The sequence below is a fragment of the Haliotis rubra genome, unplaced genomic scaffold (genome assembly GCF_003918875.1).
Source record: "Haliotis rubra isolate DU_JTF1 unplaced genomic scaffold, ASM391887v1 Scf145, whole genome shotgun sequence".
In the NCBI taxonomy this organism is placed as follows: Eukaryota; Metazoa; Mollusca; class Gastropoda; order Lepetellida; family Haliotidae; genus Haliotis; species Haliotis rubra.
Genome location: NW_025765392.1, coordinates 322,382 through 339,667, shown reverse-complemented (window position 1 = coordinate 339,667; position 17,286 = coordinate 322,382). Strand labels below are relative to the sequence as shown.

Below are 17,286 nucleotides of genomic sequence, written 5' to 3'. Positions count from 1 at the left end.
GAATTTTGACATGTTAGTCACGTGAGAGCAAGAGCTGTCAATATCAAAGACACAGAGTAAATGATAGTGATCATCTGCTATGGCTCATGAGGTGGGGGTGGCATTGATAGTTTGTTTGATCTGAGGATGGTGGTTTGACAGGTAGTGAATGTACTGGTCTGTGTGTGGGGGTTTATGTTGTCTTGTCTGTTGTCAAGTTGTACATCACTGTATTGTTCTGTATACCTTCTCTTATCTTGCATTGTGTAACATGTTCTGTCTGTATATGTAAGTCTGTGCACTGATTTAGCATTGACCTGGTGCAGGAGAAAGAATATGCTCTCAAATATGATCAAGACTAAAAAGAATTTGTTATCCATCAAATGTGTCATGTATTCATGTTTGTCCAAGTTCTAATTGCCTTTCAAGAACATGCATCTACAAATGCAGGTCACTTTCATGACATGATGGTTTCAATCATGAGCCATCGGGACTTGTTGAGTAAAGTTTCTTTCAGACACTGTCCAGGTACCAGTGGACACTGTAAAACACCAAATCCCCAGTGTTTAGATGAGTTCCTGTGTTGCAGACATACCAGCAGGATGTGCTGAAGTTCAGCCTGTTCTATATCTACTACTTCCTGGTGCTGGTTGAGTTCTTTGTAAACTGTTTTGCCGAAACAACCTGGAAACCCCCAGCAGAAAAGGTGATACAATTTGTCCTTGATCTTGGTGTGTTTATGATGTTTCTCAATGTAAACATTAAAAAGAGATTTCCATATTTCCCTATCAAGATTATGGGACTGATTAGGTTCCGTATTTGTCACATTGTCATTAGAAGGAACCAAGTTGGACAAATGATTGTGTGAGCTGGCACATAGAGCTGATGAAAGTAACAACTGATTGTGTAAGCTGGCACATAGACCTGATGAAAGTAACAACTGATTAAGTGAGCTGGCACATAGAGCTGATGAGTAACAAATGATTGTGTGAGCTGGCACATAGAGCTGATGAAAGTAACAAATGATTGTGTGAGCTGGCACATAGAGCTGATGAAAGTAACAAATGATTGTGTGAGCTGGCACATAGAGCTGATGAAAGTAACAAATGATTGTGTGAGCTGGCACATAGAGCTGATGAAAGTAACAAATGATTGTGTGAGCACATGAAAGTAACAAATGATTGTGTGAGCTGGCAGATAGAGCTGATGAAAGTAACAAATGATTGTGTGAGCTGGCACATAGAGCTGATGAAAGTAACAAATGATTGTGTGAGCTGGCAGATAGAGCTGATGAAAGTAAAGTAACAAATGATTGTGTGAGCTGGCACATAGAGCTGAAGAAAGTAAACAAATGTTTGACCTGGCTGAGCATGTATCAGCATACACAACAGGCATGGGTCATTGTCCTACCTTACATTAAAATACTAGCATGGATTGTCTAAGGAGCAGGGCTGAGGCACCCTCTTTTATAGCATACTGAGCATTGAAAAACTACTTTTTGAACTTGTACATTCCATTTAAGTATCATTGAGTGTTGGAAATGATTTCTATCTAAATGCACCGGTAAAGGGAAATAACGCAGTTTCGCAACTCAGCGACACCGCAGGCATATATTCCAGACTTGTATGACTGAATGTCAGTAAGATTAATTTGTTGAAACTGTGTTATCTCGGGACATATGGTGTGATGCACCTTGATGGTTCAGGATGCATGGGCTAACACAGTGGGTACATGACACAATGTACCCCTGAAGATCAGTTGACAACTTATTTGTGAATCAGGCCAAGGCCAGATATGCTTTCTTCCTAACCCTGTTTAATAATACAGCAACATCTATTGAAGTATATAAATGAAAACAAGCCCTGTCACAGAGAAACCCTAACGTGTCCATGTGCTATGTACACAGACAGAGAAACCCTAACGTGTCCATGTGCTATGTAAACAGACAGAGAAACCCTAACGTGTCCATGTGCTATGTAAACAGACAGAGAAACCCTAACGTGTCCATGTGCTATGTAAACAGACAGAGAAACCCTAACGTGTCCATGTGCTATGTAAACAGACAGAGAAACCCTAACATGTCCATGTGCTATGTAAACAGACAGAGAACCCCTAACGTGTCCATGTGCTATGTAAACAGACAGAGAAACCCTAACATGTCCATGTGCTATGTAAACAGACAGAAGAACCCTAACGTGTCCATGTGCTATGTAAACAGACAGAGAAACACTAACGTGTCCATGTGCTTATGTTGACAGATCCCATGTCCAGAGACCGAGGCGTCTTTCTTATCCAGGATTACATTCTGGTGGCAAAACAGGTCAGTCACAAGGAACTCATTCCCTATTGTAGTATGGTGTTTCTGATAGGGCCATTTTCTCTAACACCTCTACCCAGTCCTTTTCTTGAACACCTCTACCCTGGCCTCTTCTCTAACCCCTCTACCCTGGCCTCTTCTCTAACCCTCTACCCTGGCCTTTTCTCAAACACCTCTACCCTGGCCTCTTCTTGAACACCTCTACCCTGACTTTTCCCTTACACCTCTACCCTGGCCTCTTCTTGAACATCTCTACCCTGGTCTTTTCTTGTACACCTCTATCTTGGCCTTTTCTCTTACACCTCTATCCTGGCCTTTTCTCCAACACCTCTCTACCCTGGCCTCTTCTAACCCCTCTACCCTGGCCTTTTCTCTAACCCTCTACCCTGGCCTTTCTCAAACACCTCTACCCTGGCCTCTTCTTGAACACCTCTACCCTGACTTTTCCCTTACACCTCTACCCTGGCCTCTTCTTGAACACCTCTACCCTGACTTTTCCCTTACACCTCTACCCTGGCCTCTTCTTGAACATCTCTACCCTGGCCTTTTTCTCGTGGCACCCTCTATCTTGGCCTTTTCTCGTACACCTCTATCTTGGCCTTTTCTCGTACACCTCTATCTTGGCCTTTTCTCGTACACCTCTATCCTGGCCTTTTCTCGAACACCTCTACCCTGGCCTTTTCTCGAACACCTCTACCCTGGCCTTTTTCGAACACCTCTATCCTGGCCTCTTCTTGAACACCTCTACCCTGACTTTTCCCTTACACCTCTACCCTGGCCTCTTCTTGAACATCTCTACCCTGGCCTTTTCTCAAACACCTCTATCTTGGCCTTTTCTCTAACCCCTCTACCCTGGCCTCTTCTTGAACACCTCTACCCAGTCCTTTTCTTGAAAACCTCTACCCTGGCCTCTTCTCTAACCCCTCTACCCTGGCCTCTTCTCTAACCCTCTACCCTGGCCTTTTCTCAAACACCTCTACCCTGGCCTCTTCTTGAACACCTCTACCCTGACTTTTCCCTTACACCTCTACCCTGGCCTCTTCTTGAACATCTCTACCCTGGCCTTTTCTCGTACACCTCTATCTTGGCCTTTTCTCGTACACCTCTATCCTGGCCTTTTCTCTTACACCTCTATCCTGGCCTTTTCTCCAACACCTCTACCCTGGCCTCTTCTCTAACCCCTCTACCCTGGCCTCTTCTCTAACCCTCTACCCTGGCCTTTTCTCAAACACCTCTACCCTGGCCTCTTCTTGAACACCTCTACCCTGACTTTTCCCTTACACCTCTACCCTGGCCTCTTCTTGAACATCTCTACCCTGGCCTTTTCTCGTACACCTCTATCTTGGCCTTTTCTCGTTGCACCTCTATCCTGGCCTTTTCTCGTACACCTCTATCTTGGCCTTTTCTCGTACACCTCTATCTTGGCCTTTTCTCGTACACCTCTATCCTGGCCTTTTCTCGTACACCTCTATCTTGGCCTTTTCTCGTACACCTCTACCCTGGCCTCTTCTCTAACCCCTCTACCCTGGCCTTTTCTCCAACACCTCTACCCTGGCCTCTCCTCTAACCTCTACCCTGGCCTTTCCTCGTACACCTCTACCCTGGCCTTTTCTCGAACACCTCTACCCTGGCCTTTTCTCGAACACCTCTACCCTGGCCTTTTCTTGAACATCTCTACCCTGGCCACTTCTCTAACACCTCTACCCTGGCCTTTTCTTGAACACCTCTACCCTGGCCTCTTCTCTAACCCTTTACCCTGGCCTTTTCTTGAACACCTCTACCCTGGCCTCTTCTTGAACACCTCTACCCTGGCCTTTTCTTGTACACCTCTATCCAGGCCTTTTCTCGAACACCTCTACACTGGCTTTTTCTCTAATGCCTGTACCCTGGCCTTTTCTCGAACCCCTCTACCCTGGCCTTTCCTCGTACACCTCTACCCTGGCCTTTTCTCGAACACCTCTACCCTGGCCTCTTCTCTAACCCCTCTACCCTGGTCTCTTCTCTAACCCCTCTACCCTGGCCTCTTCTCTAACCTCTTTACCCTGGCCTCTTCTTGAACACCTCTACCCTGGCCTCTTCTCGAACACCTCTACCCTGGCCTTTTCTCGAACCCCTCTACCCTGGCCTTTCCTCGTACACCTCTACCCTGGCCTTTTCTCGAACACCTCTACCCTGGCCTCTTCTCTAACCCCTCTACCCTGGTCTCTTCTCTAACCCCTTTATCCTGGCCTTTTCTCGAACCCCTCTACCCTGGCCTTTCCTCGTACACCTCTACCCTGGCCTTTCTCGAACACCTCTACCCTGGCCTCTTCTCTAACCCCTCTACCCTGGTCTCTTCTCTAACCCCTTTATCCTGGCCTTTTCTTGAACCCTCTCTACCCTGGCCTTTTCTTGAACACCTCTATCCTGGCCTTTTCTTAAACACCTCTACCCTGGCCTTTTCTTGAACAACTCTACCCAGGCCTTTTCTCTTACCCCTCTACCCTGGCCTTTTCTCCAACACCTCTACCCTGGCCTCTTCTCTAACCCCTCTACCCTGGCCTTTTCTCTAACCCCTCTACCCTGGCCTTTTCCCGAACCCCTCTACCCTGGCCTCTTCTCTAACCCCTCTACCCTGGCCTTTTCTCTAACCCCTCTACCCTGGCCTTTTCCCGAACCCCTCTACCCTGGCCTTTTCTCGAACAGCTCTAACCTTGCCTATTCTCGAACCCCTGTAACCTGGCCTCTTCTCGAACCTCTCTACCCTGGCCTTTTCTCGAACACCTATACCCTGGCCGCTTCTCGAACACCTCTACCTTGGCCTTTCCTCAAACATCTCTTCCCAAGCCTTTCTTGACTGTCAGACACGTCAGAAATGCATCAGTGTTCCTGTTGCTAGGGAAACTATTCATGAACACGTGTTGTCAGTATTCTCTCATTCCAGGCTGCTGTTCCAAGGTTACAAAAAGGCGCTCACAGAAGATGACCTGTCCGATCTCAACCCCCGAGAAAAGTCCTCACATGTTGTGCCTCGTTTCTTAGTCAACTGGAACTACGGAGTTGAAAAAGCCAGAGAAAAGTAAGTTCCCATTGCTTTTGTACACTTTGACTTGCATAGAGCTCAGGACACAAATCAGGTCAAGTTAAGCAATATTAAGGGCGGAGAGTCATTGGATTTGTGAACGTGTTTCGAAGGAAGCATGTGGTCTTACCTCAGGCAAGTGAGTTTGTTCAAAATTGTCTCTGTTCACTCAGCAGAAAATGGGTACCCGGTGGGATAAAGTCATGTGACTATAACCTTCTAGCGCCTAACAGGCAGCTTGGGTTATCCGGGGTAATAGTAATACACATATTATTCGAATTAAGCATTATGCATGGAGAAATGCACAAGACAAATGGACTATTATTATTATTATTATGTTTACTCTGCTCTTCACCTGTGCTACTGTGTTTTGAGAGCTTGTGGTACACAATTTTATTAAGACAAGGTCATAGGTAAAGTGTATGCTTGGTCATGATCATGAAAAGGAAAACTGATTAAAGATGGCCTTGCCTTCAGTTACCGAGCAGCCCAAATATTATTTAATGGGTCTGTTTACTCAAATTAAACTATTTAAGATTACCCTAATTACAAATCAAGACCTGGGAAGATCCAGGTTAAAATCCCCGCCTGGCCTCGTCCAATTATGTGCCACTTGTTATCAATTACATGCTGTTGTTAATGTTAAACTGCTGTTTCTCGGGGTGGTGGTGTAGCCTAATTGATAAGGCGTCTGCTTGTCACACTGAAGACCCGGGTTCGATTCCACAAATGGGTACTATGTGTGATGCCCATTTCTGGTGTCCCCCACCATGATATTACTGGAATATTACTAAAAAGCGGCGTAAAACTAAACTCGCTCACTCATGAACGCTGTTCATGTATTCTGTTTAAGGGCCCGTAGTCTTGGCCAACATTCCTCACATCGACAGGCATCCTCCAACCTCCAGGACAGCAATGAGTACACTCCACTCATACCAAAACAAGAACAAACCAAGGAGAAGTCCCCCAAAACTGGACCAAAACCATCACTTGTTCTTGCACTGTGGAAAACCTTTGGCTTGGAGCTCCTCCAGTCACAGTTCTGGAAACTCTTATATGATGCCTTGTTATTGTGCAACCCTCTCCTACTTGGGTAAGTTTCATCATTGACTTGCTACATCAACATTCCAAAGCAAAATGTAGTTTGACTTACAACATACCACCATGACAGATCAAATGTAGTCTTATGAATAGGTCTGGTGTTCTTTAACCTCATTTGAGCAGAATAGATAAAAAGAAGGTTATTTAATTTTGGGTGACTTCAGTTATTATCCCCATCCGCTCATAGCTCGAAGCGGGGGATATAGTATTATATTATTATAGTCCACCCGTCCGTACGTACGAATTAGAATACTTAAGAACCGTTGAGTAGATTCTTTTCATATTTGGTACCTAGGTTCATCACAGTATAAGATAGGTCCCAGACAGGTTTGGTGACGACCTTCATTTCAAGGTCACAAGGGACTTTAACATTTTACTCTTGTCAGCGAGATATCTCAAGAACCGCTCACTAGATTGTCTTCATATTCAACACCAAGCTTAATCTAGGAAAGGAGCAGGGCCCAGTCGATTTTGGTGACCTTCACTTAATTTGCAAGGTCACAGCGACACTTTGAAGATTTCAGTATGTTAACCTGCATGGTAAGATGGTCAGCAAGATATCTCAAGAATCATTCACTGGACTTTCTTCATATTTGACAACAAGCTTCATTTAGGGAAAGTGCAAGGCCCAATCGATATTGGTCACCTTCACCTAATTTTCAAGGTCACAAAGACACTTTGAAGATTTCAGCATGTTAAATTGCATGTTAAGATAGTCAGCAAGAAATCGCAAAAAAAATTCACTGGATTTTTTTCATATTTGACACTATGCTTCATCTAATGAAGGCGCAGGGCCCAGTCAATTTTGGTGACCTTCACGTAATTTTCAAGGTCACTGCGACACTTTGAAGATTTCAGCATGTCAACCTGAATTCACCGGATTTTCTTCATAGACTTTCAAGGCTTCCCTTGAATGTTTTTCAATAAGCAATTTCTTTAGTACCATTTTTGCATATTTCATACACTATGGCATTCATGTCAAGGTCAAAGTCAGTCTTGAAAATATTTGTGTGTTTGAACAACTACAGAGAAGATATCAAGAGAGGTTGACTGGTCATGTCTTTGTTGACATTTAACTTCATCTTTAACTTTCATTACTTTTTAAGTTTGATTTGATAATTTGCGGCGGGGGATTATGTCATCTTAGTGACAATGCTTGTTTGCCATTGTTATTGTCTATTATGCATCTTAGAGTCTCATTGGTTCATCAGTACCATGTGATGTCATGTGACTGACACTGACCTTGATTATTGACCAGATCCACATAATGCATATTGACGGGACTGCTAGAAAACAAGATGACATCCAGTAGTATCATTTCACAGTTTCCAGTAGGTCACTGTAATGAAACAGAGGATGATTTATCTGGGTTCATAAACTTTAAAGTCACTTTTAATAAACTGAATCATACGATTACTCTTGATGAGGTCAATATATGCAAAAAACTGAGGTGGTTTGACCAGACCGATGCCACGTGAGTGATATAGAGAAATGACAATTGGATCATATTTCACTCACTTCCAATAATTAGATGTATCTTTTGTAAGATAACAAATTATTTTCCTCCCATGGTGCAGACAGCTGATAGAGTTTGTAGAAGACAACCAGTCTGAAGAATGGAAGGGCTACACGTTTGGCGCCATTCTCTTTGTATCCATGTCACTACAGTCACTCTTCTTCCACGCCCTGTGGCATCAGTCTACATCTCTCGGGCTGAGGGTCAGGTGCAGCATCATCTCGGCAGTCTTCAGGAAGGTCAGGACATCACAGCATCTGTCAGAGTCTCCCATAATGCATTCACAAAATGGAAGAGCGCACATAAAATCCCATTCAGACCAGGCTCCGATTTCTCAAAACAAACTTAAGTTTTTACTCAAATTTCAAACTGATTTTGACAATTTAAAACAGCTGATTTTTAACTCAACTGCATTTTTAAAACAAACAAATTAAGTAATCTATCCACCAAACTCAAATTGTCTACGATGTTTCAGTTTAATATCAATTTCAGTTTATTCTGGGAAATGCATTTTCTGAAATTTGAGTAAAAACTAAAAGCACAGACTTAAGTTTGTTTCGAGAAATCAGGGCCAGAATGCTACCGTTGTGGTGTCAAGGTATAATTTATCATTGTATGGAGAATTTTCCTTTATTTCTTTCCAGATTATATCACCACAAGTCGACTGACTATAGTCAAGTAAAAAATATCAGACTTGACTGTAATATTTGTGCATTTCTCAACACGAGTTGAGATATTTGTGCTTGTAAGACATGAATGTGAGATTCAGTTCTTCATCCAAAGTCCTTATTCCATATTCAGGCTTTTCTTAGCATGCAACCACCTTCAGTGCCAGAGAGATTAGTGATGTTGTGTGATTGTGACATCATGGTAACTGATGATGTCACAATGGTTTGAAAAGCATAGTGATGTGATTTCATTAAAACAACATCCCAAAATGATATCCATTGATATCACCCATGCAATATTTCCTGTGGAAGCCATTTTGGATAATGAATTAATTTATCCAATCAATTTGGTGCCAACAGCAGATATTGTTTGTGTTTAAGTTTGATTTCATACTGATTGTATTAACTTATAAGACACAAGTGGCAGTGAGCTTGAAATGCATAGGCAACAGATTATCTGTTTGTTTCTGTGGTGTATATATGTTTATAAACTGTGCGTAATTGCAATCAAATGGGATTTTGCAATGTGTCTCCTCAGAAGCAATTAAATATAATAGAACGTTTGGAATATATAAGACAGTCATCATGAAGCAGTAGTTATGATGTTAAGTGAGAAATATTTAACATACTTTCACCTAAATCCTTGCATCAATGGGTAATATTGATCAAGCCTTACTTTCACAAATGGATATTAACGCCTCCTTGACAAGGAAGGGTCAGCGCTATGATCCTTCCATTGTCCTGGTTACAGGCAGGGCAGGGGGTAGCCTAGTGGTTAAGGCGTTCGCTCGTCACTCTGAAGACCTGGGTTTGATTCCTCACATCGCACAATGTGTGAAGTCCATTTCTGGTGTCCCCCGCCATGATATTGCTGGAATATTGCTAAAAGCAGCGTAAAACCCAACTCACTCACCTGTTTACAGGCGTTGTCCATCAACAACCAAGCCCGCCGTGAGTCCACTGTGGGTGAGGTGGTGAACCTGATGTCTGTGGATGCTGAGCATGTGGAGGGGGTGTTTGGATGGCTGTGGTCCACTTGGTCCAGTATCCTGCAGATATGTGTGGCCCTGTATCTTCTCTACAACACACTGGGCGTGGCCATGTTTGCCGGCCTCGGCTTCCTCCTCCTCCTCTTCCCCATCAACGGCTTCATCATGTCGAAGCTGGGCAGTTACCAGACTCAGCTGATGGCACAGAAGGACATCCGGATGAAGATGATGAACGAGGTCCTCAGTGGGATGAAGGTGAGACTGGCTATTTATGAGGTCAGGTTTCTCGAACCTAAACATAATTTGCATTCTGGAATTTAATCACTGCATTACCTATTTACTTTTACCTGTAACTTTCAAATAGAGCATTTTTGGAGTGTAGATTTAATTTCCTGTGGACCTTAGTATGTCATGCTTTTTATGATTTGTTGAAGAACAGGATCTGATGGTTTAATACTATTAATACAGTTGAAAGGCAAGACAGTTTGGATTATGGCCAGACAGAATTAATTTGTCAATTATCAATTAAAATTTACATTAAATTGTCCACACATGAAGTCAGAGAGTAAACTGTCCTGAGGAACATGCTGAAAGTGGAGGACTTGATCAATATTTCCTGCTCAACAAATCAACCTGCATTCAGACTGCTCCCACATCACCCGAGGGAGTATCGATATAAAAAACTGATAAATGCTACAGCAACTGCCTGCAGTTTGTCCACTTCTTCGCTGTTTTAATTCATGTTTAAATATATCAGTTCATATTTTGGGGTAATTTTGTAATCCAGCCATTAACGTGACCCTCTGTGTTCCAGATACTGAAGCTGTATGCGTGGGAGCCCTCCTTCCAGGAGAAGGTGAAGGAGATCCGGGACCGTGAACTGGCCATCTTGTGGAAATCTTCCCTCATCTCTAGCTCTCTAACATTCTCCTGGACTGTAGCTCCATACATGGTTTGTTTGATTGTTTCTGTAGATTTGTTGTTTTCATTTTGATTTGTTTGTTTAGCTTCACACTCAGCAATGTGGTGACAGTCTCTAAATATTTGAGTGGGATGCAGACAATGCAGTAACTGACATCATGGGCATCAATGTACAGATTTAGGATGTAGCATGCATCAACCAGGTGAGACAGCCTGACCACCTGTTCGTGTGAACCGCCTCCTATGGGATGTAGCATGCATCAACCAGGTGAGACAGCCTGACCACCTGTTCGTGTGAACCGCCTCCTATGGGATGTAGCATGCATCAACCAGGTGAGACAGCCTGAACCTGTTAAGTGTGAACCAGGGATGTAGCATGCATCAACCAGGTGAGACAGCCTGACCACCTGTATGGTAAGGGATTCTGTGCATCAACCAGGTGAGACAGCCTGACCACCTGGATAACCGCCTCCTATGGGATGTAGCATGCATCAACCAGGTGAGACAGCCTTGTTCGGTGTGAACCCTCCTATGGGTTGCCCAACACCAATTGTAACCAGGAAAATGGACTCCATATATGGTAGTCTGTCCCATGGATACCCCTCGTGAAATGTTGCCCTTGAAACTAACTTGGGAAACCCATAGGGAGTCTAGGTTTGAAGTGGTCAACCTTGTGGTTGTAAGAGGCAACAGGATCATGAAGTCAGGAAGCTTGTTTGCTGCATCATCATATGGTCCAGCCTTTTTTCGCAGGCTGACGTCACATGGCTGAAATACTGCTGAGTGTATAAACACACATAAGTGGGCCTAGAAGAGTATCTTGGTAAATATCACTTCAAGATGTATCACATGATAATACAGTATCGGGAAGTCATGAGCTGTCTCATGTGGATCTTGATAAAGGTTACATACCTTTGTTTACATCTACAGGTATTTATTAATTTATTACTTAAAATGAAATGCATTTTACAGCTGCAACTGTAGAAAATACAAATTAAATTATGTTTCAGAATATTTGATATCAAACCATCTAAATATGGCACAGGCTTTTCCCCAATGTCAGATCTAAGGTTCTTAGCTGAAAGTTACTCTCAGAGCTATTAAAAGTACATTTTTCCTTATGCTGACTCATGCTTATTTTGCTTATCTCCTTCTTCTTTGCGAATGATAGTGGAACACTTGAATCCCTAGTAGTTCCCTTGAAGAGGACGTAAAAGTTCACTCACCCAGGAGTTGCCTCCCTTGAACCCTTTCTCCCGCCAAATCAGTCATGTGACTTGCCATGATTGTCACTCTCTCCTTCATCGCCCAAGCGGATGGTTGGGCGAGCACTGGAGTCCCGTATACAGCACTATATCCTTTTAATCCCCGCCCGCTACGCTTAGCGTTTAGCGGGATATAGAGGATATCTCGTCCGGGACCTTGACCTTTATTTCAAGGTCACATGGGGACAGAACGCTTTACCCTTGTCAGCGAGATATCTCAAGAACCGTTCACTGGATTTTCGTCATATTCAACATCAAGCTTCATCCAAGCTTTATATAGGGAAGGCTTAGGGTCTAGTCGATTTTGGTGACCTTCACCTAATTTTCAAGGTCTGGCGAAGAACCGTTCAGCATGTTACTAGATGTCTTGTCATATTTCAAGGTTCCTGGAGGTTCATCACATCAAGTATAAGGAAGATCACAGTGGGTTTTGGTGACCTTGACCTTTAAGATTTCAGCATGTTAACCTGCATGTTAAGCTTGTCAGCGAGATACCTCAAGAACCGCTCTCTAACGTTGTCTTCATATTCGACATCAAGCTTCATCCAAGGAAGGTGTAGGGCCTAAGTAGATTTTAGTGACCTTCACAGAACTTTTCAAGGTCATGGCGATTTTCTTCATATTCAACACCAAACTTTTCTTCATAGGGCTTCATCTAGGTGCAAGGTCCAGTCGATTTTGGTGACCTTCACATAATTTTCAAGGTCACGGCGACACTTTGAAGATTTCAGCATGTGAAACTGCATGTTAAGATTGTCAGCAAGATATCTGAAGAACAGTTCACTGGGTTTTCTTCATAGACTTTCAAGACTTCCCTTGAATGTTTTACAATAAGCAATTTCTTATCACTATTTTGCATATTAAGTACACTATGACATTCATGTCAAGGTCAAAGTCAGTCTTGAAAACTATTTGTGCGTTTGAACAACTACAGAGCAAGATATCAAGAGAGGTTGATTGGTCATGTTTTTGTTGACATTTAACTTCATCTAAAATTACGACCTTTACTTTCATTCCCTTTTAAGTTTCATTTGATAATTTGCGGCGGGGCATTATGTCACCTTAGTGACAATGCTTGTTATATTTAGATCCTTAATACAAATTAAGCTGTGTATGGTTTTTGGCTATATTTAGCCTTCATCGTATGTCAATATTTTGAGAAAATTATCCATATTCTGTGGCATTTATTCATCATAATGTAGTTTGTATATGTTTGATGAAATTTTGCAGTGACTGCAGGCACTGGTTATCAGTGGCTGATCCTCACCCCCAATGCCCGTCATGCATTAATCCTTCTTCCAGCTTCCGTTGCAGAAACTGTATTAATTTATCAGATTTGCAATTTAATCGTTATTTGTGTTACATCTATAGACGTGCAATGGACCAGGTGAGGAAGTCATCTCAAGTCACTGGTGATAAATCTGGAGATAATGCCAGTAACCATATGTTGTTAACTACTGCTGAAATTCATAACTCAGGTGATTTGCCGAATACGTTACAGGGGCAGTCGTCTGTTGCTGGTCAGGACTTAGCCGTGTCTAAGAAGAGATCCGCTACTACTGAGTCGACGTCATCGGAGTGAAAGAAGATGTCCTCATCGTCTGCGGCGCAGAAGAAATCGTCTTCATCTAGGACCTCGTCGAAGTCAACTCGTTCAAGTAAAACAATGCATCAGAGGTCGTTCAACAAAGACTACAAAAGACTATGAAGTCACGTCAGCAAACACTCAACGTGCGAGAACGTCAAGCAGAGAAAGAGTTACCTGCTCTTGGCTGTGGGAGGGCCTGGTGGGGCCCTGTAGGGGTGGTCTCACAAGACAAAACGAGTTTTTTGTTTTGAAAATATTTTATTGAAAACTATAGTTACATCTGTCATAGGATTTAAAATGGACATTTTAATGCTTATATGTACCCCAAGGAAGACTTCTGAAAAAGAATCAAGTGCCTTTTCATCCCCTTGTCAGCAGAGATGACTGTAGAAGTCTCAAGAACGACAATATCATTTTGGATGAGAGCCGCTATACTGAGGGCCTACAAAGCAGCAGGACTAGAACCTCCAAGAGCTTCCAACCCACACGAAGTCAGAGCACTGGCGTCCACACTCGCTCTGCACGGAAACTGCTCTATATCATCTATGATGGAGGGCTGCTTGTGGAAATCAGACACGGTGTTTGCCAACCACTACCTCAGAGACATTGCCACTGAAGACGTCTCCAGCACTCACCAGTTTGGGCCACTTGTTGTAGCACAACAACTAACGGTTCCACAAAGGCGCTGAGTTGGAAATCTCACCCTTTATCTCGTTGACTTGTTGATAACCTTCACTCTGGAGAGTTTTGGTTGAAAGTCCATGCGCACCGTCTAGACCAGACTAGCATGAGTGATTAAGACTCTGTTGTACGGGTAACGATCTTACCTTTACGTTAAGGGGTTGCAACTCATTTATGGTAACGATCTTATCATAATCTATGGGTTGTTTATAGATAACTAGTAAGAAGAAGATACTAGTATATCTAAAATCCACATGAATCTAAGAAATTCACTTGTTTTAGAGAAGATATGACAAGATGTGGTCCCCCCCAAGTTGACAGCGGAAGTTGGAAGAACAGAATCCAGGAAGTGCCGTTACGCAGTTCCCATGGGGGATACAGGACGTATCTAAGGACAGCTGATGAATCCACGAAGTGGCCTGACCCACCACCATTTCTGTCGGATTCTGGAAGCATAATAAGCATGAATCAGGATAAGGAAAAATATGTAATTTTTAAAGTAAAATTGATATTTTATACTTATCCTGACTCATGGTGTCAAGCCCTCCCAACCTCCCCGCAGAAGGCACTTTGGGTTTCCCAGCAAACCCAAGTGCAAGGGCTTTTCAGGGGAGAGTGACAAGCATGGCAAGTCGCATGACTGTTTTGGCGGGAGAAAGGGTTCAAGGGAGGCAACTCGTGGGTGAGTGAACTTTTTACGTCTTCTTCAAGAGATCTACAAGGGATTCAAGTGTTCCACTATCATTCGCAAAGAAGAAGGAGATAAGCATAACAAGCATGAGTCATGATAAGTATAAAATATCAATTTTACTTTAAAAAATTACATACTTGTAAGTGCAACTCTTAGCTTCGATTTGTTATATCAAGTAAAGAATGTTATGAAGAAAATTCTATGAAGTTTTATAAATATTGGTCCTGTTTCTGCTTGTATGTGCAGGAGACCTCAGGTATGGTTTGAGTAATTGATGTTGTAAGTCAACTGAACTTTGATGATAGAAACTCAAGTTTTGAAAGCTATCTGAGGCCAGACCAATTTTATTTCTTGTTTTACGGATCTGCCGGTCGTATTTTTTCAAGAATAAGAAAAAAAAGTTAAATTAATGTTCCCCGCTTAAAAAATAAAATCCTCATGTTTTTATTGGCCAAAACTAAACTTACAACTTTTTTTTTATATTGTTTTTTGCCCCATATACACTTCATAAATTGCCAAAAATAAATTACTTGTAGTATTTAAAAGGAATATTACTTTGACAGGTGATTTTTATTTTTTATTTTTTTCCTTCATGCCTTTAGGTTTTCTGAGGACAAAAATCTGTAAAACAAGAAATAATATGGCCTGAAATACCAATGAAACAGCAAAGATGCAACCCAGTATCTGACATATTTCTAACAATAATTTCATTTATAACTCTCAGTCTTTGTAACTATGACTTTCTCATCCCTATCTATTATGTAGCCAAACTTAGCCTCGCTTGCAGAGGAGGCATCTAGATTGGTCATTGTTTTCAAGCTCACGAGTGCTAATAGTGCTGGTGATGACTTAATTGGAGCAGGTGACGTCTGAGATGAAGCAGCATTGAATGTGTCCATGGTATTGCCATGAAAGAATGGAGATATGTCCACCAAGTGATATGTGACCAGGGATCAGCATGTCAAACATTGTCATGTCCTGTCATGTCTATGTAGATACATTTGCCTTTATTCTACAGGTTTCTCTAGTGACATTTCTAACCTACATCTACATTACTGACGATCACTACCTCAACCCACAAACAGCATTCGTGGCCATCTCACTGTTCAACATCCTTCGCTTTGCAGTCAACATGCTGCCCATGGTGCTCACAGATGTGGTCAAGGTAAGTGTCAAGCATGTCAGATATAACAAATATACACAGATGTGGTCAAGGTATTTCCTAAGCACAGATAAAACAAATGGTCAAGGTAAAGGTGTGTCATGTCATGGTATTTCACACAGATGTGGTCAAGGTAAGTGTCAAGCATGTTAGATATAACAAATATTTCACACAGATGTGGTCAAGGTAAGTGTCAAGCATGTTAGATATAACAAATATTTCACACAGATGTGGTCAAGGTAAGTGTCAAGCATGTTAGATATAACAAATATTTCACACAGAAGAAGTCAAGGTAAGTGTCAAGCATGTCAAGCATGTTAGATATAAAATATTTCACACAAAAGTGGTCAAGGTAAGTGTCAAGCATGTTAGATATAACAAATATTTCACACAGAAGAGGTCAAGGTAAGTGTCAAGCATGTTAGATATAACAAATATTTCACACAGAAGAAGTCAAGGTAAGTGTCAAGCATGTCAGAAATAGGAATGGTGGTCAAGGTAAGTGTCAAGAATGTAAGATATACAAATGGTGGTCAGAGTAAGTGTCAAGCATGTCAGATGTAACAAATATTGCACACAGAATGGGTCAAGGTAAGTGTCAAGCATGTCAGATATAACAAATATTGCACACAGAAGTGGTCAAGGTAAGTGTCAAGAATGTCATTTATAAGAATGGTGGTCACAGAAGTGTCAAGTATGTCAGATACAAGGATAGTCAAGGTAAGTGTCAAGCATGTCATATATAAGAATGGTGATCAAGGTAAGTGTCAAGCATATCACATATGAGAATTGTGGTCAAGCATGTCAGATATAAGAATAGTGCTCACAAAAGTGGTCGAGGTAAGTGTCAAGCATGTCAGATATAAAAATGGTGATCAAGGTAAGTGTCAAGCATGTCAGATATAAGAATAGTGCTCACAAAAGAGATCGAGGTAAATGTCAAGTATGTCAGATACAAGAATAGGATACCTTGTTTCTTTTATTTCGAGTACCCTCTTGTGCCACATGTTTGCATCAGCCTGATGTATCAAAGTGAAATTGTTTGTTTCAGGTAGTGTCTCACCTCATGTTTGTCTGTACAACGTCTATCAGCATGATATCACAGAGAGTTTCTGCTTTCAGGCGATCATTTCAGTGAGGAGGATCAGCAAGTACCTCAGTCGGGAGGATCTTGATGAGAGCAGTATTGGAGTTGACCCTCTCCAGGGTGAGTTACATGGGTGAGGGTAGTATTGGGGTTAACTCTCCAGGGTGTGTTACATAGGGTAAGGGTAGTATTAGGGTTGAACCTGATCCAGGGTGAGTTACATGGTAAGGGCAGTATTGAGGTTGAACCCTCTCCAGGGT

At 42.3% G+C, this 17,286-nt stretch overlaps 1 protein-coding gene across 1 annotated transcript in view; it reads left to right on the top strand.

The window, feature by feature from the left end:
* Positions 1-17,286, top strand: part of LOC124269476 (multidrug resistance-associated protein 1-like) — a 48,998-nt gene that overhangs the window by 8,919 nt on the left and 22,793 nt on the right. Inside the window, 9 exon segments of the mRNA XM_046704477.1 lie at positions 569-685; positions 2,238-2,299; positions 5,220-5,354; positions 6,211-6,450; positions 8,036-8,213; positions 9,566-9,886; positions 10,446-10,583; positions 15,796-15,942; positions 17,062-17,146. Coding sequence (XP_046560433.1) covers positions 569-685; positions 2,238-2,299; positions 5,220-5,354; positions 6,211-6,450; positions 8,036-8,213; positions 9,566-9,886; positions 10,446-10,583; positions 15,796-15,942; positions 17,062-17,146 — 1,423 coding nt within the window.